The 25707-nt window shown below is 35.9% G+C and overlaps 2 protein-coding genes across 3 annotated transcripts in view; both read right to left on the minus strand.

Moving 5' to 3' along the window:
* Nucleotides 1-12586, minus strand: part of LOC135691058 (C-Maf-inducing protein) — a 33072-nt gene extending 20486 nt beyond the window's left edge. Inside the window, exons 1-2 of one of the 2 annotated variants that reach the window (XM_065208805.2) lie at nt 12149-12586; nt 3050-3178 (exon numbers count right to left, since the gene is read on the minus strand). In XM_065208805.2, coding sequence (XP_065064877.1) covers nt 3050-3178; nt 12149-12397 — 378 coding nt within the window. In that variant the 5' untranslated portion in view covers nt 12398-12586. The remainder of the gene's footprint in view (nt 1-3049; nt 3179-12148) is intronic. The other variant, XM_065208804.2, reaches the window with a different exon arrangement.
* A 1230-nt stretch (nt 12587-13816) lies between these two features.
* Nucleotides 13817-25707, minus strand: part of LOC135691057 (centrosomal protein of 76 kDa) — a 30385-nt gene continuing 18494 nt past the window's right edge. The window contains exon 11 of the mRNA XM_065208803.2: nt 13817-16801. The gene's annotated coding sequence lies outside the window, so the exon portion shown is untranslated. The remainder of the gene's footprint in view (nt 16802-25707) is intronic.

Below are 25707 nucleotides of genomic sequence, written 5' to 3' on the forward strand. Positions count from 1 at the left end.
TTCATGCCAACATTTCACGAGCAGTTTCAACAACCATGCATGCAACTGTAATTTCTATCGACCACTCGATACTTATGATGGAATGGAAATGTCATTTCCCACCATTTCGTCTTCTTACCAAGCAAATGAAGGACAAGTTGACATATCAGACAATCAGTCAGTAGTAACTATGTTTTCTTTATACTGTAATAGAGGCAAGCAAAAATGAAATGGTTTTGGAAGGTTCTGCGAATGGTTCTTCCTTATGATATCTACGGGAAAAATACTCACTTATGATGCGTGCTTAAAATTATATCCTAGATGTATATTTTAAAAACCTCTTGTTCATCACCAGGTACCTTTTAATTCACAAACAAATAACAATCATCCAAAAACGTCTTATATGGTTAAAAGGTTTTAATTATATAATGCTTAAGAATTGCCAAAAAGTAAAATAGTCATCAAAAACTAACAAATTAGGGCATTTAAAAAGTGGACGAATCCGTCCTAGTGTAAATGGAAACAAATCGATATACAAACATCTTATTAACACAGAGTCAGGTAGCCTTCATATCGTATGATAATAATTACACAAATGCCCTACAACCGCAGGTGTAGCCATAGAGACATGCAGTATTGATCGTAAGAGTCTTACAAGTAAAGCTGTTATTCCTGATTGAAGGGAAAATGTCAATGATGGTTATGCCATATATAAGATATCATCTATTTGGTTATACCATAAGGTAACAGCTTGAAGTAATAGAGAAAAAACGTATACAGAGCGAAAGACTGAAGACTATGTTTTCAGGGAATTAAACAATCCGGGCACTTCAAAGACTGGTGTCGTGTCTTGCAGTTTATACTATCCACAGCTTTACTTGTAGAAAATAATGGATTGATGCTTATACCGATCTTTCAACCAACAGTCCTCAATAATATGTGCATTAACAAAAACGTTACCTGAAAAATCCAAACAAAAGAAAAGAAGATACCACAGCATCGAGTAGCTGACCATGAATTTTGCAAATAAGATTTTTATTATAGAACAAACGTAGTTAGAGAAAGTCAACATCAGCAAATGGTAACGTAAAAAGTAAATTTATCACCAAAGAGAAAAAATTGTAAACGGAGATAGAAATTACAGTGGAGGGCCAAGAACGGCATAAATGTTCAAACAATTATTGGTGCAAAGAACAAGAAAACAGGACATGGTCTTCTTAAATTATTCATTGCTAGAGCTATTTGATTTAAAGTCTACTCTTGACACGAACGAAACAAAAGCGAGCTTTCAAAACAGACTATATGAAAGTGCCATATGTCGTATACTGCATAAATCCCAGAGACGTGCGGCATAATAGCACATCTGACCTTCAATGATGTCTACCTACGTAGGGAAGAACATTTCATTGTGTGGTAAAAAGCACGTGTAACTGACTTGCATATAAAACCACAATGCGATTAAAACATTAACGCATGCAATACTGAACATGCTCAACGGCAAACCGAGATTTAATGAATTCAACCAATGTTTTCAAAAAAACCCTTGAAAAGATAGGAATATTTCTCCAAAGGCATATTTTGCCGTGTTATAAGCCAGATCCAAGCTTTTCAGGTTGCTTTTCAGGTTACAAGCTAGAATCGACGTCAGATTATCAATCCTACGTTGTCAGATTTTTCTATGATCAAAAGCACGCCTGCAGTTTGGTTTGTAAGGGTAATGACTCATTATCTATCATAGAAACGACTGGTCTGATAATGACCACAAACCGAGTTTAAAGCTGCCATGTTTAATCCACAAGACGACAGAAAAACAAGTAGACTTGTCATGAAAATAATGACCTTTGGTAATTAAACTTGAAATGAGAACGTTTTGAAATGAGAGGTGACACACACTTTTCATGAGGAATTCTGGTGTTAATGAGATTCATAAAAAAAATATCTTTGTTTTAAAGGCAATTGACATATACTTTTGTGGCTTCTTCAGTCTTTCAATCAAAATCGACCAATCAATAAACACAATGAGTTGTATTACACTTATTGATCGGCCCGATTGAATGACAGATGGCTTAAGCCACTGTGGTAACTGACGATTGCTTTTAGCGCGCTTACGACAATTTGAAGAGTCGGTTTCTCTAGGCCTGAATATTTTCCAGGCAAAATCGTTCTAAAAAAATTACTTTATCAAAGATTCAAAAATAACATTGCCTTGTGATATCTGAATTTTAAAAGTTTTGAAAAATTTTTTTGCAAATCTTATTTCAGGACTCTTTACTGGTGTTTTCAAATAAAGGGGTGATATTTTCAAAGGAAAGAAAGAGCATAGTGTCTCAGTTACTTTGTCCTATCGTTGGAAGAAAGGGCTATCCCTAATATGTGTGTGAGAAGGAAGAACCGCAGGATAGGCTGTCCGCCGGAATTTGTGAATCTTGCAATGAGTGTTGTTATGAAAGATATACAGGAACAAAGCAATACGACGACGAGAATCCAATGTCACGAAATAAAATTTTCAAAATAAATTAAATTCAAAGAATATACTAATATTTCGCCCCGGCATACAGGGCTTCATCAGAGTGAAAAAAATCATCTAATAGCATGCGCAATACCCCTAATAGCATGCGCAATATCACCTCCCCTCCTCGAACTCCCTTCGAGAGATCATTAATGTTTGCACAAATGTCCGTAACTTGATTAGGCAGGCAAGGGCCCATGCAAAGCTTATAACCTGGACATTGGCCTTTGCATGCCCACGCTTAGTTTGTGGCCCGTGCTTGGAATCACTCCAAACTTCGTTTTTATTTGAGCTCAGATAAGGATTTCCTATTAAAACTTTGTCGGAATAGAATTTTTCAAAGTAATTCTTCAGTCACCTTAGACAAACAAATGTTAAATCTGGTTGGGCTGAAGTGGTTCTGATTCTACGCGATACTATCAAAAAAGCAAGGTATATAGATACTTATTGTAACTGGTTGAAAGCTTAAAAACCTGTGGAATTTATCATGACGCGAAGCCTCGCTTTTACTTGTCAAAATGAGACATGAAAAACTTCAGTTCAAGTAAAATGTGCACTTACTTGCAGTAAAAGCAGGCCGTCCGGAATTGTGATCTGAATGACAAATCTTTGGCCTGTGTCCCACCTCGGAAGACTATGAACATCTTGTATTTCATTGTACGATACTCCAAATTCCATGCAACCAGTTGGCTGAAAAGAAACATCAAATAATTAGAAAAACATATCAAGGGTGTAAAAAACAAAATTCTTGGGTACACATATCGGCATTTGTCATTAAGGTGTACCTGATCTTCTGCAGTTAATAAATTTGGCTTAAGGCGATTTCAGTGGAAACAGAATAAAACATTATAATGACAAGTGACAACATAATTAAGCATGTCTTCTTAAACATAACATAATTGCTGCAAAAGATTGGGACAAAGTATCACCGGATAGCTAATAAAGCAACCGGATTGCACAGAATCTTGGTTGCAGCGTGATCTGGTATATGCTTATTATAGTTATGACATCATAGGTATCTACTTGAGCAATTTTCATACTATAAGATTGGTAATAGATATGCGCTAAGATAAATCTTAAATTTAAAAACAATGGGGTGTTTAAATTTGGTGCGATAATACATGCGATAAAATGCGATATACCATCGTTGGTAGAGCTAAATGACCACGTTCCGCCCGGGCTCAATATTTACCATTCGGTACTCTCTCCGCTAGCAAGCTATTGGGACTTCGCCCGGACTTAACGACTTAGCTTACTTATAGATTCAACGAACAGTTGATTTTGATCCTGATTAAACATCCTTGACTGCAGTGGGGTAACCAGGATTTATATTTTTGTAATGGATGCAAATTCGAAGAGTTACGTCCTTTAAATATTATTAAGAAATTCTTATTTTGCTTTCGATGAACTCAGCCACTTGGAAAATAATTAAACGAGAAGGAAGGAAGAGTAACATGACACTTCCAGGGTTTGAGGCTGCATCCGCTCAGGTTACGCTCTAAATAGCGTTTCTGTAAATTCTTATCTAAATCTTAGTCATAAAGAAACATGACGCGTTACACTAAAAAATTTAAACGGCCTAATCAGTATTACCAAAACCTTGTGTTGCTTGTTAACATTATCTTTAGTCTAGGGAAGGGCTTTTCCGTTTCAGCAAGCTGCAAAGATCTAATTCAACTATGAAAATGAACTCATTCTGTATGTTGAAGCGTTAAACTTGATAACAACCAAAGGATTCGCAACGATATAAACAGCCCATTCAACGACATCAGTCCACTCAGAAATTGAGAAAGATATCTGAAGGTTTCATATAAGCTAAACAGTAAAGTTATTATAAGAAATGAAAGTTACTTGACTGATTAAGAAACCATGTCAGCTTGAAAATAATGTTCCAAAAGTTGAACTAAATATCTGACAGGCAACAAGCATTAATTAGAGGTAGAAGTGAGTTTTCGGGTCATCCTTTAAATGACAAAGACGCGAAAAAAGGTAACAGCTTTGCGGCAAAATATGCTTTATAGCAGACGTTATACAGCTATTTTAAATTTGAACATATTGCAGATTTACAATAAACAAAGTGAACGGGATATAAAGCTTGATTAAATGAAAATTAATCACGTTTTATGTGTGACAATGTATGCCTTTTCGGAGCCCCTTGGACTTTTGTTTTTGGCACAGATTGCACGATTGCAGAGTTTCTGATCATTGTAGCAGTGCTCGAGTAAGCATTACTTTTATACGGCCAAAGCAACAAGCGTGCAAGTGTGCATCGTCCTTGGGTATATAAACTTTACGTTGGCATAGTTTCTTCCTCGCACGTTACAAGACAACCTAAAGTTGCACGTTACAAGACAGGTTTTTTGATGCAAGATTAATAGAAACAGGAGGACATCGAATCCTTTGGTTATCAAGGTAATATCAAAGTGACAGCGTAATAATTTCAGAAAACCACAATTTCTATCGAAGAGCGATTTTCCATTTCGAAGTAACAGTAAGCAATATGTCTGGAAATGATAACGAAAATTCAAATAATATTCACAAAGCACAGGTGGAAAATAATCCAATATTGTGTGTAAAGTGGGATTGTCTTTTAGAATAACTTATTCAAAAGATTAAACATAAACACTGAAAGTCCTCTATTCATAACAAAAAGTAAGGGAACCTTGAAGTCACTTAAAACTTTATAAATGAGGTCTGGTGGCAGCCTCACACATTGTCTCTTTGAACCGTGGGAGCCAACCATCTGAGATAATTAGAGCACTCAGCAAACAGTGAGATCGCATTAGGCGATATTAATGAAAATGGACGCAAAAGCAATGTTTCAATAGCGTGTACGCTGGGGCCCTCTCAGAAGATTTATACCAATCGGTCCAGTCCATACTTGAGTTAAAAGAATAACGCTTATGTCTTCGGCCAGAATCTGTCATTAAGATTTGTAACGCTGATCTCTGTCGCCATGGTTGGAAAAGTAGCAGATAAAACCAAATTTAATATTAACCAGTTGAAATTTCAAATTATAAAGCCACAGCCCTCTTAACGAAATTGGTACGGGAAAACTGTTCCAATATGGAAAGAGGCCATTCACATGAAACAGGTATATCCGGGTTAACCTCGGGTTCAGTTTCATTTCTGACCGCTGTAAAATTCTTTTGCCTTGATACAATAGTTCATATGAGAACATTCAAACAAAGGTTAAATTTGACTTGCTTTCTAAACCTGGGTTAAAAATCCCCCCCTACAGAAATCTCTATGAAACATTTGAATACTCAAAAAGTTGTTGAGAATTTGCATATTGTCTTCCATCAAAAAAGTGTTTAGATGTTGTATGGTCACTTTGAAAAGGAGTTTTAGGTGGAAAACTAGAGTTTTACATCCATTGGAGTGACTGCATTATTCTTCTAAATAATGCATGTAAATACCTACCAGAACTGCAGAAACGATCGCGTTGGTTGATTAATATCACAGCGTCAAAATCTGTTGGTGATTAGGTTGCGAGAAAGTGAGATTTAGATTCTTATAAATCGGCTGATTATAATAAAAGTGTGCAGGCTGGTGAAAAAAATTCAACTGCAAGCTGTTAAAACAGTTTTAACAAGTGGTGCAAGAGTAGAGTTATGGTAGAATGTCAGAAAAAGCACTTTAAGAATGAGACATGTTTGGTTGAGACAAACTGATGCATCAAAAGTATTTGAGTTGAGAAGACAAAGTTCACTGTATATATTCCATCTTTAAAATATTTGAAAAATCAGAAATTTTCAACCATTCAAGCTCCTATCTTCGAACAAGCCTTTACCCTCGAATAGGCCCCAGCCTCGAAAAAAGACCCTACCCTTTAATTAGCCACTACCCTCGAGGAAAAAGCACCATGAAAAATATTCGGATGCAAAGATGGGCCTAATCGCTGATCTACAGTAAGTTTAAAGATGGAACAGAAAGTGAACTTTGTCTTCCCGTCTAAATTTACTTTTGGTGCGTCAGTTTGTTGGATTTGACTTCATTGAGAAACGGCCACCAACTTTCCATATAAAATACGTACTAACCATTCAAATATTTAGAATAAAAACTTTTTATTAAAAGGGAAATTAGTCGTGCAAATCAGCAGTTTTTGAACTTTACACACCAGTGCGCCTGTTAAAACATAAACGCGACTCATTACCGCCGACTTGCCGCTGCGAATCAGAGCTGAAAAGGAAATGATAAAAAGACCAATGATTTGCTGCAAATTATAATCTTTGCAAGAATCTATCCAATACTGCAAAAGATTCTCTTGTTTCTTCTTTGCCAGCTGAAAAGAACAGAAGTCTTTGATTTTTCGTGTTATCATTCACGCACCTGTGTGCGTAGGCGTTTTATTTCGCACTGGGTGCCGCAGCAACATGTGCGATCCCTGATAACATAAACTTCAAAATGTTAACATGCTAAGTTTCTCGAAACAAACCAGATATGAGATATGAACATTTCTTCTCAACATTTTAAGGGCGGTTTGGCTAAATATTTTCTTTTTGCAGTATTCTCTATAAAAAAGCTAAGGTCTTTTCGGTTGATACTGATTTTTTAAAATTTTGCCAATATGATAAAACAAGTGAGCTTAACAGAAACGGACAAAAAGGGACCGTGTAAGATTCGAATTTTTGGGTATAATACCTTAAGGCAAATTCCAAATCGGCCAAATTTTATCCAGATATCAATCAAACATTAAATTGCGCGCGGTCTTCTTAGCGCGCAAATTTAGGCAGTAGAAAAAGTCACGCACGCATAACCCAGCTGGAAGCTTACGTGTCCGATTATCTAACTCCGTGCTTGCTAAAGCTTTGCCTTAGTTTTTTTCTACCTTATGCGAATTCCCCACTGAAAAATGTTCGTGCAGATGGTGAAGCCCTCTGTTTATTAAATCGTTAATGCAATGGCAATTGACCTATAAGAGAAACAATAATTTCAAGACTTACACTCTTTTTTTATAAGAACAATTTTATAAGAACACGAGCCTCAAAACTGGTCAAAAACTTTGAAGAACGTTTTTTCTCAAAATCGAGGATTTTTAGCGATGTGTGGGTGCTTTTTCGGTGTATATTCAAATTTGTCAGCAAATTAAGGCTGTTTCACTCACTTTGTTGGCAAATGAGGCCTGAACACCTCCTTAGAGCGAAAAAGCTAACAATAGCACTGCTTACACCCTCTTAATTTAAGAACAAATTAAGAACAATCCAGCCTCAGATTTTCGAAAAAATTAAGAACAGTCAGCCTGAACTTAAATTTATTGGTTCTTATAAAAAAAAGAGTGCACACGCAATTTCTGTAAGAAACAAAAATTTCCACGCTGAGTACTCCAGTTTCTTAACGCTTTGGAAAATTTGAATATTCACCATATCATAGGTTAAGATCAAGAAATTCTTAAATATAGGGTCATTAATTTTAACATTGGGTTCCAAGATATGTTATATTTCCCGCTGGTATACTTCCAAAAAAAATCTTGTTGGGGAAGGTTTCCGTAGCTGCGCACACTGAGACTCAACAATGTTTGTATTGTTTTCAAACGTTCGTGGTATTTCTGTCAAGAGATTCGCTTCGAGTATTGAAGTTTCTTAATATTTTCTGATTGCCCATTACTCGTTTGTCATGGCGAGTTTTTTTTTATAAAAAATTTATGTGTAATAACATTCCATATTGAACGCACCTTTATTTGAAACTCTTGCATTTTGTCTGTTTATGAACTACAGAGTTTTGCTTGGCTCCCAATCAAAAGCTTTTTGACACCAAAATGTCGAAAAGAACATGAGTTCTCGCTTTCCAGCGCTTCACGAACCGCTTCAAAGGGGAGTCAGAGGTTTTAATTACGATGCGCAGCATATAAATGGAATTTTTCTACTCTATAACCGCTTCAATGGCTGTAGTTTACCACACAAGTTAGTGGCTTGAGAACTTCTAACAAGAATAAAACAGGGCTGAAAAGTGTTCACAAAGAAAACAGATTAAAAGGACAAAAAACTTTACAAATACATTAGCAGGCTGGTATGTTATAATTTCCATCGACTGTTAAGGCGTTTAATTTTATTACAAACGAAACTGGAGAGCTTTGTGCATACATCCGAAAACAGCAAACAAAAAGCCATTAATTGCAGGTACTGGTTCTTTACACTGTAAAATCCATAATTTTTGTAAAAAAGCATCGGCACTGGTGACATAGCAAACAGAAGTCTAATTAGAAGACTCTTTTCAAAACCAAAGGGAAGTATAATTCTAAAAAAAAGAACTCTACAAGAATGAGTTCAGGAACTTGTCATTTGTGGTTGGTTGTGTTTGGAGTAGCTATTGACAGCAGCCAGAGAATGCGACCTCATAAAACAAACTAAAAAACTATGTAAATGTTCTAAATGCATGCAATCAGCTAGGAAGGTGTTGCTGGATAAAAAAATGGATTCTTCTCAGGTTTCATGTCAAATGGTTTTGAAGAAGCAAACATTTTGGAACATGTTATTTCAAATACAAAATACTTTATATTCTGAAGCAGATAAAAAAGGATTAGTATGTATACAAAAAAATGCTTGCCTTTTTTAAGACAAAATGCAATTAGCTAAAAACATTATCACAACAAATTTACTACTCAACTTGGATATGAAATAAAAGTTTTAGAGAGCATAAATTCCAACCCACAGCATGAAATCAACTTTTTGAGATAAAAGAAAGACAAAAGAATGATAAAAGAATGATAAAAAATGGTAACAAAATTTTTCTGTTTAGCCTAGTTTACAGGTACAGAAATACCTAAACCTGATAAATACCCAAACCTGAGAAATACCTGAACCTGGAAAATACCTGGATATACAACTAAACCAGATTTAAAAGTGACATGATTTAAGGTTGGTTTGAAAAAGGTAATAGCCTAAAATAACTTCAGTATGGTTCAATACAAATCTTTTCAAAGCTAGTAAGGTCCTTTTCTATTACCTGTTGATTGAAATCCTTGTGTCTGCAAGGAAAACTATCAATTTTTAGTTTTGGTAAACCAATGAATGGTGTGACACACTGCCTATAATGCAATTCAGTTCAGATCAGTTAATTTTCATACACAACCTTCCAGATAAACTACAAAAAAAGCTGCCTGGTGATCACATTCACCTGTGCACTGTCTTTTTCTACAAACCATAGCATTAGGATTAATCCTTGTGAACCACGATATCTATCTAGCTATGGATAAAAGTAGCACAAACAGCTATATTCATCTCAAATAAGTCTCTCAACTTTCCGATGCTTCAAATAACAATACAGTTAGCATTGGGATAATTTTGATTTTTTTAACAAGATAATAATTATATTTTTAGTAAAACAGCAAACTGGGAAATTATACTCATAGGAGAACACATCAAGTTTAATCTTTACTTGTTTCTTGTAATAAAAATATTGAGAAACCATATTGCAAGTGGTGCCTGTTTTCACCAATATTTCAAAAATGAGAAGTTATCATACACCTGATATTCAATATTGAACATCTGCCCACAGACATTTTTCCTCAAACAAATATCCACAAAAGATCAATTCTGTCAGCAAAGAATGCAGAAAGCAAATTTTTAATGAGGCTCTTTATTTAAACTGTCTTTCGGGCAAGGGTAGTGAGGTAATCCTTTAATATCACTTATACCCCTTATCAAATATCATATAAGTTAACAAAAAATCTCTGTGTAAATAATTATTTGATGCCTACAGCTTTAGTCTATCCAAAATCACAAATATTCACCATTTATCATAATGTATAACATTATCACTTGTGAAACCTAAAAAACCTGCATGTTATTGTCACTATCCTTGAGAAAATATCTTACATATTCCAAACAGTCACCAGGATGGCAATTTTCCCCTTTAGAAATTCTGGATGCCTTGCAAGAACAGACAAGGGGCCTTAATGACAATTTTGGCCCTCCTTCAAATTTTTGGTGTATAATTAGTCATTTTTATATCCTTTCTGTTTGTTTTACCTCTCAACCAAGTCTGAAAAGCTATGTTAGTCCTACAGCAAATAATTCAAGTGACACAGCCATCTTGCCTCCATTTGTTATAACATAAATTGATTATCATTTGATAAAGTGACAGAACTTAGTTGGAAAACATTTATGATATCTGTTACTATGATATAACTGCTTGTAGTTTAAATTTTTGAAGTATGTAAACTATGAGTGGGATCGAAATGAGCTACAATTGAAATATTTCTGTTTTTCACCTAAAAAAGCAATGAAAATATCTTCATTCACAGGGGCAGCTAAAATTTGAGATAGACGAAAGGTTTTAAAAAGTTCAAAATTAAATAAACAGTGGTTGATCTTTTCCAAGGGAAAGTATCACTGCAAGTGATTGCAAGGACAATTTAAATGTTGAAACTTTTGTCAAACATTTTTATTGGTGGAAAAGGTAGTTTGAAATAAGAAATGGGGTTCTTCAAGACTTTAGAAAAAAAACTTCAGAAATAAAGTGAGGGAACTGTTTTTCTCCAACCTCAGAGAGAATTTGCATGTTACTGCAGGTAACTTATAACAGAGTTCAAGTTTCCCAGATTGGAACAATTTCATAGTTTTATCTCAGCTTCCTCTAAGTTCTTTGTATACATTTACAATACAGTTGTGAGACTGACCTTACCTTAAAAATTGTTAAACCAATCTCTTTTTATTATCTTTCATTTGTAATTCATTCAAGTATAAAACTTTGCATAGATCTGTTTTCAGTTTTTCAGCAGAACTTGTTCAGTATTTAATTTATAAACTTCATTTTGTGATTGAAAGCAATTACAACATCTGTTTTAGTTTATTTTGCTAAAAGTTTATGAACATCCAGTCTGTTTTTCCGATATTATGGTTGGTTTGTTGCGCAACAGCAGTGGTGACAGGATGGAAACCCGTGACAGCAAAGCGAACATTATCACAGTCCTTGCTTCATAACTAATTGAGCTTCATACAGTTGAACAACAAAGTTTTGCACTTTATAGATAGTTATTTGACACTTTATAGATAGTTATTTGAAACTAACGACCAATACCTTACCCTGTTAACTGTATAGAAATAGCAAGAAACTGATAGCTCCTATTACAATTATCAATCTAGATCGCGAATGCTTGAAGTCTTAAGAAATAATTTCGTAAATTTCTATCTCCTGTTAAAATAACAGGCAAATGTTGTGTAAGGTGACATAATATACACTTGAGAAAATGATACAACGCCAAATAAAATGGTGTATTAAATTTCAGAAAGTTTGTCATGAAATTTCGCGACCGCGGTGCAACCCTTATCACATTGCAAACCAGTCTTGCACAAGGAAGGAAAAACCTCCGACAGCAAACAAGTATTTAAACATCAGAAAGTTCCCGATCAGGCATTTTCAGCTTTACTGAGTCAACAATGTGTAAATGCAATGCCGGTTTCACAACTACAAGCGGTAAAGCCGGAAAATATACTTAGATCGGAAACAATAGATACTAATGAAAGTCAGTGGTGATGGTTAGCCATCAAGACATCCGATTTTTCTACGTCAGAAACTTTTGGGGTCATGTTAATCCTTGCAAACATACATTCGATGAATTTTAGCTCAACGAAAACTCGCAATAACCTTCAAACACGAAAAGCCAATAAACTACCTTCTTGACAAGTTGGCATCTAATAAGTAAAACATCAAACTTACCGTCGTTGAGTAAATTTGGCTATCTGACAGTACAATCCTGTGTGTTTCCCATCTTCGTAGCAGCTTCGAGCCTAAAAGTTTGCTTAAAAGTGTCCTTTGATGATTTAGTCGACACACAGAAATTTCCCCTTCGTGGAGGAATGGAAATTTAGGTCCAGATGTTAAAATCTTGCGAAGCGGCCGACATGACTTTTCAGATGGGATGTCCTTCTTCTTTGTATCCATAAAATTCTTTTTCTCGACTTCCATGCTGTAAAATTGCTCTAAATGATTATAGATAAACCAAAGTAGACTTATGCACACTCTTTGATAATTTACTCATAGCAATAAAGAATTAAATATAGATTGTTTTCCAAGTTTAACCTTCCATTTGATGACTGCAATGCAGACTCCTTCAAAACTTCGCTTTTAGGTACCTTACAACAACATTGACTTACCGCAGATTATCCTCTGATGAGTTGAGTCTGACTGCAGCAGACACGCAGAGCTAACGCAGAATGAACGCGCAGGTGTTGAGCGGAAGTTTTGAGTTGTCAAGTGATGACTTCACAAAAAAACCTTTTTTAGAATCTTTAAATTTTGGCAGTAGTATAATCCCAAAAAGTTTATGAAATATACCTCTACATGTGCAAAATTAGTTGAATATGTTACAATTTGGCTGAAATATGGCCACATCAGCACAGGATATTTCCCCATCAAAGCACTGTAATTTGGTCTTGGTCCATAACTTTATTATGAACCAGGACAGAATAACAGTAATCCATTAGCAAATTTGAAATCTTTCATTGGCCATATCTCGCCAAATTTCGAACATATCTAATGAACTGATTTTGCATATTGAGAGATATTTTGAATATTATGTGGTAAAAATTAGAAAGGTTTAAGGATAGACTTTTGATGATGTCACACTTCGTTACTCCATAAAAGAACATATACTCATTTTTATTAAAAAAAACTTCCTACCAGAAATGAGTGCTGGGCGTTCGGGATGTATTAAAAAAAACTTTAGTACACAATGCAATAAACCCGAATTAATCTGAAATTGAAAAAAACAAAAAAGAACTCCAAGCCTTACCAATGGAAATTTATTCAAACTTGAAAGTTGAGGAGCCTCACATTACCTGGATCCCGGTTGGTATGCATTAGAAAAAATATCAAACAATGACGTATAAACATCAGTTTGATTTTAAAAACTCATTTGCATATCTTGTATGCAATCTGTACAAATCTGAAACAAAATAATGCTTCAGTTTTTGCAACTAACCAATAATCTTAAAAGTTCTATCGGCACGTAATCTAATCACAACAACGGTTGATTTAGGCCTCTCTTCGCAGCAAAACTCACTAAGAATAAAAAACATTTATGATAAAGAAATAGTTTAAGGGTCATAAAAAGATTAAAGCTAAGAAATAATTTATACATCGTCAGGCCCGCCGAGAGCCAGCTCTGGCTTTTGGGCTATAAACAACATGGACTTTGTGCAGGAGTATTGGCGCAGGGGCAAGAGGGCGCTTCAGCATTAGCAAAACTTTTTGCGGGCCCTTCTTGAGACCCGGACCCGTGGAATTTATACCGACTTCACCCCCCCCCCCCCCACCCCACCCTCTCGACAGTACTGTACATCGTTGTTATCTATATAAACCGAGAAAGAATATAACAAAGTTAATGATCTGGAATCAGGGACTGCGAAACATATTACGGATTGATGTGGGGGACTAAACATGTTACAATGCAGGAGTAAGGCAATTCTATGTATCTATTGTAGCGCTTTTCACTAAAATTGAATGCATTCGCCAATGATATCCATGTTGGATGATATTCCTCTTCAACGGTGCAATTTCAAAATTTTCTACAAAATAAGCATATTTCTGCCAAAATCAAATTCAAATCTAACTTCGGATACAGAGACTTTCACGACATATGAATTTCTGAAATAGTGCTGAAATTCTGTCACTTTCAGTTGCAGAAAGATTATCGATCGCCATGGCCTCAGAAGTATTGGGATTTCCCTTAACAATCTAGTCCAAGCTGTGCCTCCGCGAAACTCGTCACATTAAAATTCTGAAGAGACAAAGGCCCCACCGTCTAAATTGTTTTCTCTGTGTTCTTCTGGAAAACCATATTTGTTCCAGTTTCATCGAAAAAAGTGTTGTAAGATCTATTCTGATGCTTGTTGGTGAAACAAGTTATTTTTCCTGAAATTTGATCGGGAAGACTAGGTAGACATACCTTTTCAGCTAGACTTTACTGGAAAATTTTAAAGAAAAATTGAAGCTTCACTGCTCCCCTCGCCCAAAGAGTTCACGGCTAAAGGAAGGTTACCCGATGATGCAGTAATTTTTAGGAAGGCAACTGCATAAATTGTCAAGAGTAAATAAAGTGAAAGGAATTTAACTTTTCTTTTTCCTGAAAAATAATAGAAAGCAAACCATTGATGATTTTACTTAAGTTTCTAATCAAAAGATGCAAAAGAGTGAGGCAGGCAACAGGGCGAAATGAAGAGCTGTTTGCAAATGAATGGAGGTGAAACACAACTGGAGAGTTGCCTAACCTTTATCAAGAGAAAAAACTACTTTGAAGTTAATCGATTTATACAAGGCATAGACATAGGAAGCATTTTAAAAGTGGGAGGGGACACATGTAGTCAAAATAAGGGCATCTCTGTAGGCTTCAAGAAAGTACTTTACCACTGTTTCTGAAAAGTGCGGGGGGGGGACACATAGCCCCTTTGCCCCCTGCTTCCTACGTTTATGTGCACGGGGCAATCAATGGACATCGATGCTAAAATTTTTGAAAGCATTACCATAAAACTTCCTTCTACAGTTAACAAACTCACCAAGATACCCCAAAGGATTCGGGTTCTAACATTATAAAAATAAACAGCTACATAAAACGCTTAAAAAATTTTCACCGGCTAATTAAAAGTCAAACGATTTTTTGTCAACATTTTTAATTCTTTCTGTCCCTTCCAAAAACATTAAAAATATGGATAGCAACATTAATAAGCTTGATTTTCGTCTTCGACTTTTGTTTCTTATGAAAAATATGTTGAAGGTGTTCACAGACTAACGCAGTTTGATTAACGCAGAGGTAATACTATGAACAACTAACTAACCTAATAAAGCAATGCTCTTTTATATGTGTATTGTAATGTTCTAGAAGTTTCTATAAAAGTATCGTTCCAGAAGGTTTGAGAAAGCGGAAGTACTTATTGATGCAGAAAATAGAATTGAACTAATACTACGAATATACTAGAATGATATGAGAGATTAAACTAGAATGTTCTACAGTATCTTGACAGTCTGGTAAGAGTGTATATTTCCAACAAAAGAATAAATGTAGGAACTAGAAAGATGGCTTTTTATTTCGCTGCTGTATTTGTGGGGACTTATCAATAAAGCTAATGAAAGGTGAGCTGATGATATTTCTCTCTCAGAGTTGTAGGAGTGGGAGTGGGAGGGAGCGTGGTCTCAGCACGTGGGCCTAAATTGCTACTTCATGACGGCAGATGACCACAAGTGTTAACCTTGGCAAATAATAGGATTATTTTCTCTTCTATTACTGTTAAAAATGTTTTCGTTGGGGTTTCTCAATACCAGGAAGGATCGGATGATTAAAATTTGAGCTTGGAACGATATATAGAATATTTCCGCATGTCTGCCAGCCGAATAACTAAAAATCCAGTTTAGAGTGCAGAAAACAATTCTGATTCAAAAAGAAATGCACCCAGAAAAGACAATAGTGAAACATTTGTTTACTTTCAGTAGACTCACAGCAATTATCACCTGAATTAGCATTGTTAATCCTCAGATGGAAATGGTATTTCAGTTCAGTTCAGTTTCTTTGACCTAAATTCCACTGCTTACAAATAAAGCACACAGACACAAACAAATATGCATGAAGCAAATGAAGGCAACGCGACTTAAGTATTTGCATGTAGGGGAGTTCTTGAGAAGAAGCTCTCAAAGTAGCTGAGCTAATCGAGGAGAGAAGCACCAACTTTTAGGCAAATATTATTTTACACAATTAGACCTATCCAGTCATCTGGAAGGTTGTTTTCTTGCAATAAAATTATCAGAAGTTTGACGTTTGGCAGTCCTAGAAGAACTTCTCAAAAATATGACATTTGTTAGCCGCAGAAGAAAATTATCAAAAGTTTGGAGGGGGAACCCCTTTCGGAGGAGCCACGATAATTGCTTAAGGTGTGAGAATCTCCAAGGGATGTAACCGGATGTAATTTTCATAATTTCCCCTTACCAAGTAAAATAAACTATAACTAATAAAAACATATAACCTAATAAAATTAAATATCGATACGTTTGATTACAACGAGGTAAACGTTGCTTCAATAATAATTGAAATATACAATGGGCTTCAAGTCTTCAACTACAGTTTATTTGTCAAGAAAACTGTGCCGTTTTCGTTGGTAGCACAAGAGCCATTTCGCATTTTTCTCCTTGGTTCAATGGTTGTATCGTTTGCACTGCATTATTGTTAGATCTGCACCGCATTGTAACAAGATCTCTCGTTACCTCCTTGCCAATATTTCTAGATTCGAGATATTATGATCTAACGTACGATGTTCTTTGACAATATCTTCAGTTACCATATCGTGGCCAATATGATTGCCTTGAGTGTAAATGACTCTCTTTCTACAAACAGAAGAAAACGCAGTTCCGTAAGGTCAATCCTACTTCTTCTTAATTCCTCTAGTACCATTGATAATAGCTTTGGAGTCCCCAAGAGCACAGAGCTGAAGTGAAATTGAGGCTTATATTGTTCCAACTATATAGTATAGATATAAGGGAACCGATCCCTTTTATGCCAGTCTTAATTTGACGCCAGCCCTTCCTACCCGTCCCTGTCAACTCCAGTCAGGGAATTAAGTCTATCGCTACTTTGAGTCATACTTAACACCGTTCAAAATGTATTAAAATCAAATACTGATAAGGAAATTACATACGCATTTCTATGTATTTTTGCAATTTACTTATCAATAACAACCATAATGACGTTTGGTCCAAACATTATAAAGTTGGTCCTTTCTGACGCTGACCCTTTTTACCAAGACCCTCTTTTTCCTATCTGTGGAATCCTACCTTCCATTTTCGTTTTAAATTCAACTATCGTCTTCTATCTATCCTTCAAAAGATGTTATAAAAAAGTCATATTTAGCGAAGCAAGTCTTTGGGCAGAACGTGATAGGTGCAGGGGCTTATTTGCCAAACAAACTACTTAGAATCTCGGTAGGACACAGGGTGTTTAGTGTGACTCGCAAAAAGGAAACTGAATGTCGTTATTTCTCAGCGTCGTTGAGAAGGATAGCAAGGGCACCATTGTCTAAAAACAACAGAAAAATGGCATTGTTCATATAAACAAAGAATTTCATTGGTGGCTCAAGCAATAAAGGGATGTCGGACCACGTTTTGGAGTGGAGGGGGGAGGGTGCTCTAGACAAATTGGCAAGCTTTTATTGTAGTGTTTCCTCCATTTTCTTTGATGTCACAGTAGCAGTCTGCTGTATATTTATATAATCATCTGAACAAAATTTTTATGATGCTTGGAATATACAGAAAGAATAAAAAGGTTGTAATTTTTAAGATCAATAAAGTTTCAGAGGATTCGAAGAAGTCTACTGTTTTGACAAACAGTGCTCAAATAGTTTCATGTAATCAGAGAGATTACTGAACTTTAAACTGTCAAAAAGCGTACAAAATCACCGAAGAAAGCAAGGGTGATTAATTCCAATTCAATCCATTTAGCTGGAACATATTTAATCAAAAAAGGGAGGTAGCTATTCACACTGAAGATGTTATCTGTCGTGTAGATAAGATATCGTATTAAAAATATCAAATAACTTGATGATTTTTAGCACCTGTCCTAGAAGATAGGGAACAGATAAGTAAAGATGAATTACTAGAAGAACACGAGGAAAAACAAATATGAAAAGACGCGAATTCTCCAGGATCATATAGAATATTTATGACGATAAAATGTATGATACGAAAAAAGAAAATTTCCAGGAGCCTTTTTTGAGAGGTCTCTCTCTCCTGATTTCGCCAACAATGACTTGTGATGTGATACATAATCCTTCTTTGAGAAGGATAAATTTTTCACCTGATTGGCTCTTTCACACAATCTATAATTCTGCACATTTTTAAGAATTTTGGGGCCATCACTCTAAAAAATTAAATTACATGGCAGTGATTCTGTGAGAAATAAAACATTCCCTGTAATTTCTGTATCAAAAGGGGGCAATGGTTTTTTAATTTAATATTTTTTCAATTCTTAAGCCTTTGGCATCCAGTGTATGTTTGAATCTTTAATTCGCAATTCTCTAAAAAAGGTTACCCTAAAAATGATTTGCAAAAATGTAGTTTATTCGTAAAGATGGTTAAGTTTTGGTGTCCTATATGGTTTAGATCAATGTCCAGCTTTCACAGCTATAGAACAAAGTTGACCATACATACCATTTCAGAAGTCCAACTTTCAGTGCTATATTTAGTTTCTTGTCTGTGAAGATATTTTTCTTATCCATAAACGCATTCTTTGCCAGGACTTTTTACTTTTGAATTTTTTTGTCGCTTCTGCAGTCTGACGTTACAGTACTGCCAAGGTAGTCAAAATGTTCAGTTTGTTCTAACATTTCTCCGTGTAAAAGGATCTCATTTTTAGGGTTTACTTGCTTTTTGGTCAAAACCATAATTTTCGTTTTTCTTTTGTTGATAAAAAGGTCTCTTTTTACGCTTTCTTGCTGGAAAGATTTTATCAATTTCTGGAAATCTTTGGTATTGTTAGCAATCAAGACAGTGTCGTCTGCGTACCTGATGATTATGATAGACCTTTCATTAATTTTAAAGCTCTCTGCTTGAATCGTTTGACGCAAAATGTTTTCGGCATAAAGCGGAAAAAGGCCCGGTTACAGAACACATCCTTGCCGTACACCGCGGTTAATAGAAGCCCAGTTACTCAAATTATCGAAATGGCAGCTACTTGTTTGTTGTAGAGATTATTCAACAACCGAAGATCTTTACCATCATTGCCTAGTGATTTGAGATCATCCATGAGGATGTCATGCTTAATTCGATTGAAGACCTTCTCGTAGCCAATGAATGCTAGGTGGACATCTTTCTGCATGATCGTTCACCAATTAATCTTAGCAGGAATATTGCATTTCGAGTGCCAGAATCTTTTCTAAAATCAAACTGTCCCTCGTTTATCTTTGGAAGAACTTTATTTCTTATACGTCTCATTAACACTCTCAAGATTAGCTTAGTGATATGGCTAATAAGACTAGTTAGCCGGTAGTTTCCACATTCAAGTAGGTCACCTTTTTTCGGAAGTGGGATAATCACAGATTCTTTCAATTGTTTCGGTATTATACCTGATTCGTAAACTTTGTAGGTTAGTAAACATCTTCTCTTAATACTTATTTCTTTGCATGCCTTCAGAAACTTTGTAGTGATATTGCCATCACCCGCCGATTTTCCAGATTTCATCTATTCAAGAGCGGCTTCAATTTCTGTTCCAAAAGTTTCTCAACTGTTGTGACCTTCAAATTTGCGTTGTCATTGAACAGTTCTCTGATGTATTCAGTCCATCTGTCCAAAACGTCTTGCTGATCCATAACCACTTTACCGTCTTTGTTTTTCAATGCAGTATTGGTTGGCCGGCTTTCTCTTGCCATGCATTTGATTTTCAAGTACATCAGTTGCAAGTTTTTATTTTCGAGGTCTTCATTATACATTATAAGGTATAAATTAGGATTCTATCCAATCTTCTTCGAGGTATAAATTAGGATTCTATCCAATCTTCTTCGAGGTATACATTAGGATTCTATCCAATCTTCTTCGAGGTATACATTAGGATTCTATCCAATCTTCTTCGAGGTATACATTAGGATTCTATCCAATCTTCTTCGAGGTATACATTAGGATTCTATCCAATCTTCTTTGGCTGTCCTGCATTCTACTTTGATTCATGTGTGTCATATCTTTGTATCTAGTAGACTTCTTATTTCAGACTGCCCTTCTTTCAGCCATCAGTTTCAGGATACTCTCTTTCATCTATTTTTGCTTATTTTCTCTTACCCTGGGTGCAAGAGCCTCTAAGAGTCAAAGGATGAAGAACGGGGGAAAGGAATTGCAAAGGCGATGAAGAACGGGGGAAAGAAATTGCGAAGGAGATTCCTCTTCGTGATCGCTGATCTAAAAAAAATCAGTGTTTGTAATTCCCTTTCCTCTCCCATTTTCCTTCGCAATTACTTGTTCAAAATTTTCAATCGCATTCGAGTTGTTCAAAACTGTTTTTTACTTCGACTAAATATTGATTTTAGATATCTGGTTCGTTTCTTAACAGGCTGACGTCGACAAAAGGCTGACGTTTTGGCCTCGAAAACTCGATTTATTGCTGCTATTCTACTGGCAGCCTCGAAGGTCCTTGTATGAAAACCATGGAGTCTGTAGGATTTCAACGATCAACTTTCTCTATAGAGCTATTGATCGTTAAAAAAACGCTGAAAGAATGCACTGCGCGCGCATCGCGTGAAAAAACGCGAGCCTGATATGGGCAGCGTCAAAGAAATGCATCTAGTGTGAATTCAGCTTTAAGCAGCTAAATAGGTGTCTCCTTTGAAAACTATTTTTACTTGGTAAATAAATTTGCTCAAACTTATGTGGCCGATGATTCAAGAAGATATCGATTTAACGATTATCAGCAGGCTAATAGCTTGACGAGTCTTTAATAAGGGCATAGAGGAATTTTCAACCAAAACTGTGTATTGATTTTTCTTTAAAGAATAGACAGTTCCTGCTGGAGAAGTATTATAGAATGATAATATACAAATTTTTTAAACGATTCCCAACATTAATTACTTTTAAAGATATAAAGTAAGATAGTTCGATTCCACAGTGTTCAGGCCTCGTTCGTCAATTGCTTGAGAACAGTTGCTTGACATGTTACCATTGAAAACAACGTTTTGAAACACAGGGGTCACTATTTGGAATTTCTGTTGAAAACGAAAGAAAACTATGAATCAGGGGCGGATCCAGAGTGAGTTCCTTGGTGCAAGAACTCAGTCAGTTTTCCGACATATAGCTAAAAAAAGTGTTGCCTGAAACAAGTAACATTTAAACTAAAAAAGTAAAACCTAAAAATTCAAAGTCTCATCACACTCTCTTCAAAACCTTGAAATTGCCAGTCTGATTTCATTCGTTCCCCCTTTTCGTTCCATCTTCTCTGTCGTGATTTTGAAACGATTTTCCAGACGCTATGGAGGACAACAGCAGTCAATCCTAGAACTCGGAAATGAACGTTTTGTGCCTAGGAAGAGAATGAATTGAAACAATGGAATTTTTGTTTGAAACACGGATGGAACTCAGTCAAAACAGCATACGGAACTCGGAAATGATACCATATTTGCAAGAGATTTGTACAATAGCCAGTAGTTAATTGGCTACCTATTGTTTTTGTTCTATTGTTCTTATTGTTAAAACATTGAATACAAAATGCAGGCAACTGCAGATGTCTTATAGGCCCTTATTCTCAAGACCCTAGCAGCATTCTAGCAGATTCTTAAGCGTTTGAGATAAAACAAGGCAATATCGTTAATTTTCAGGAGCATTAACTACCTTGGTTTTAAATTTGCAAAACTACGGCTCAGTGCTCACAACCTCAGGATTGAAACAGGTAGATACGGGAAGAATCCTATTCCCAGGATTGATAGAAAATGTCCGTATCTTTAAATAGATACAATCTTTTAATAGAACTGCTGCAGTGGACGAAATTCATTTTTTATTAGTTTGTCCCCTTTACGAGACTGCTAGGATTTTTATATTATTTGTGATTTATTCAAAATTTCCCAAAAAATCATCCCTTGACCTTTGTGATAAGTTTATTTGGTTTTTGAGTCAAGAAGATACGGATTGTCTGATATCAATAGCTAATTTTATATCGCTGGCTTTTGAATCACGGGAATCTTTTGGGAAGTCTTCTAATATCCTCATAACGTAAACTTTCTAGCTTATAATCTGTTTATCTTTGTATTAGCTGTTTGCTATTTTCTGAGATTTATTGTTAATTTGTAATTATGTTAACTTGTAAGTATAGTAATTGTGTTGGCGATGGGCCATTTCGGCCTACAAGCCTTATTATAAAAAAAAGTAAATTGCAGTCTTAAATGGCACGGGAGACCTATGCTCAGACGGAATACCATATTTTGATGAATATGCTGGTGTCTACGGAGGCAAAGCAACAAATTGCGAGCAAATCAAAAGAGAAAAACTTTTCTGTGGCATCCAAGACAAACAAAAGGGTATTGAGAAACGGAGTCTCAAAAATTTTCACAGAGGTACTGTCTTCAGTCAGAAAGAAATCTAGAATCTAGATTTAGTGAGTGGTGAGTACCTACCCCTCCCTTCCCCCTTTTGAATCTAGATTTAGTGAGTGGTGAGAACCTACCCCTCCCTCCCCCTTTAGAATCTAGATTTAGTGAGTGGTGAGTACCTACCCCTCCCTCCCACCTTTAGAATCTAGATTTAGTGAGTGGTGTGTACCTACCCCTTCCTCCCCCTTTAGAATCTAGATTTAGTGAGTGGTGAGTACCTACCCCTTCCTCCCCCTTTAGAATCTAGATTTAGTGAGTGGTGTGTACCTACCCCTTCCTCCCCCTTTAGAATCTAGATTTAGTGAGTGGTGAGTACCTACCCCTCCCTCCCCCTTTAGAATCTAGATTTAGTGAGTGGTGAGTACCTACCCCTCCCTCCCACCTTTAGAAGATTTAGTGAGTGGTGAGTACCTACCCCTCCCTCCCCCCTTTAGAATTTAGATTTAGTGAGTGGTGTGTACCTACCCCTTCCTCCCCCTTTAGAATCTAGATTTAGTGAGTGGTGAGTACCTACCCCTTCCTCCCCCTTTAGAATCTAGATTTAGTGAGTGGTGTGTACCTACCCCTTCCTCCCCCTTTAGAATCTAGATTTAGTGAGTGGTGAGTACCTACCCCTCCCTCCCCCTTTAGAATCTAGATTTAGTGAGTGGTGAGTACCTACCCCTCCCTCCCACCTTTAGAAGATTTAGTGAGTGGTGAGTACCTACCCCTCCCTCCCCCCTTTAGAATTTAGATTTAGTGAGTGATGTGTTCCTACCCCTCCCTGGATAAATATGAGTAGTAATGTTGTTCTAGGTACAATTATCAATGCATTATCTGAAAGACCCTAGCCTTCGCCTGGAACTCAGTCAGGTTTTTTGCTGGATCCGCCCCTGAATAGTGATGGCTGAACATCGGGAGCAACGATAATGAAGACAAGCTGAGCCATCATTGCCAGAATTAAATACTAGATGAACATCGTGAACACCTAGCATAATGAATATTAAACGTAAAATATATTGATTTATCTATATGTGGCATACCAACTCAGCATTAACCGTACATGAGGACCGTAGAAAATAGCAGCCACCATATTAATTTAATGGTGGTAGTCCATAAAAACATAGGGGGCTCCACGGGGAGAACCCTAAATACTCGCTAAGGTCGATTTTCTAACTTGCATAATTGAGTTGAGAAGTTATTGGGAGGGGGTCGGTGTAAGGTGACAGACAATGAAAAATCACTTCACCTATACTAGGAAATCGTTTCTCCACTTTTTCTTCTAAAGCTTTCTAGGATCTTTCAATAAACTTCCCTCGATCAAACATTTTACTGTGTTAAGAGAGGCGTGGTTGAAACGGGGTCGACTTATGGTTTCTCGCATTGTCTTAGTTGAATTTGCCTTACTATTCTTAAAAAGGGCATGGTCGCCAAAAATGCTAATGTTTGTACCTTAAGATCCTCCCCATTTGTTTTCCAACTAATCCTCCTCCCCCTCCTCCTCCACATCCAGTCCCTCTGGATCTTCCTCATGTAGTCCTCCGCCCATTTTTCGGGAGGTGGCGCCATCTCTGCAAAAATTCAAGTTAATTCAACAAATATCGTATGTAACAGCTAAAGAAACAAACTATAAACCAAAGACTAAGCACCTTAATATTGTGGCGACTGGACAAAAAAAGAGCACATCAAACGGACGTTTGAGTGAACAAGTGACTTTTACGTTTGTGTACAAGGATGTTTTGAATTTCTGTTTTCAAGTTATATATTTTACGGACCAAATCAGACCGCAAAAACCTGTGATAGTTAAAAAACCATGAAAACATTGCCACGCTCTTAAATTTTGTAATAGGCTTTATGAGCCAATGAAACATGCATTTAGACTGCCAAATTCAAATTCAAACTCAAATTCATTGTAATTCGACGACAGTTGATAAGAATATGAGATTTCATTATGATATAGGTGAGAGTTCTAATTTGCTTCAAAAATTTTACAATATAGTATATTTTTAAGTAGATATGGGTTTTACCTAGGACACTGAGGTAAACCCAGCGTTTCCCAGGAAACACAATGGACAATGGAGCTTTTCAAACCCAAGAAATGATCAAACTTGGAAAAAATGTACTTTCTAGTTTTAATGATCAATAAAACATCGTTACTCAGATTTTAGATCAATGAACTCCCCCTCACCCCTTTGAACCTACTCTAGCAGTTGTTTTCAAAAATATTGATAACCATTTGAATAATTCAAATAATATTGTTCCTTGGAATCGTTTGTAATAGTGGCTCTAATTCCCTTGCAAAGAAGGCAAAGAAACAAAAAGTTAGGAAATATTCTAAATGAATGAACAATTTCTCTTCCAGTCTTAAAATGCATAATTTCTGTAGATCAGTTTAGAAACCTCCGGTAGTTTAAACCCAGTTTTAATTGCACGGATGAAGTATTTTTGCTTTACACTTCAATGAAACAAAACTTTTCATGTTCTGTCTTTCCAATTCAATTGAGGTCATTTTGACCATTGTCACGAATTACGATATTAATGATGAAAATTCTGATGACATAGCGATAGACATGTGACGAGTATCTATAAAAGGTGACGTATTATCTAAATTAAAAACTTAGCAATGGTAATAAAATTTTATATGAAAGATACAGGCAATCATGTGTAATAAATATCATATGCTGCAGTTCTAGATTTATATAATTGAAAACAAGAAAAGCAGCCATACTTCAAAAATTACTTTCTCCATTGAGGTTTAAATTGATGCTCAAATTAGTATACCTGCAAGTTCGATTGTAAAAAGATTTATTTCATTAATAACAAGGACATAACCTGTAATTGTTATTTATCTATCATTACCTCAAATATGCAGATTTTTGTAAAGTGGCATTTTATATTTATTAGCTTTGAGATTGTAAAACATTTGGTTTTCAGTTTTCAAAGCTATGCATGCAAAGCTGTGGTTTTGGTCACGTAAAACAAGTATTGGTAAAGTCCAGGTGCTAGAAATAACTGTTCGCACTTTGCGTAAATATCAGAACATTTCTTACATTAGGTGAACAGAAACATCGTCATTTGTAGATTTAAAAACATCGGAAAAAGCACTTCTGCAGATAGATTGATTGATTATGAACTTAATACCTAATTGATCATAGAAAAGTTGATTCCATTTTTGGGTGTGGGTTAAATTTCAAC

Source organism: Rhopilema esculentum, chromosome 4 (assembly GCF_057945365.1).
Source record: "Rhopilema esculentum isolate cy_ngs chromosome 4, ASM5794536v1, whole genome shotgun sequence".
NCBI lineage: Eukaryota > Metazoa > Cnidaria > Scyphozoa > Rhizostomeae > Rhizostomatidae > Rhopilema > Rhopilema esculentum.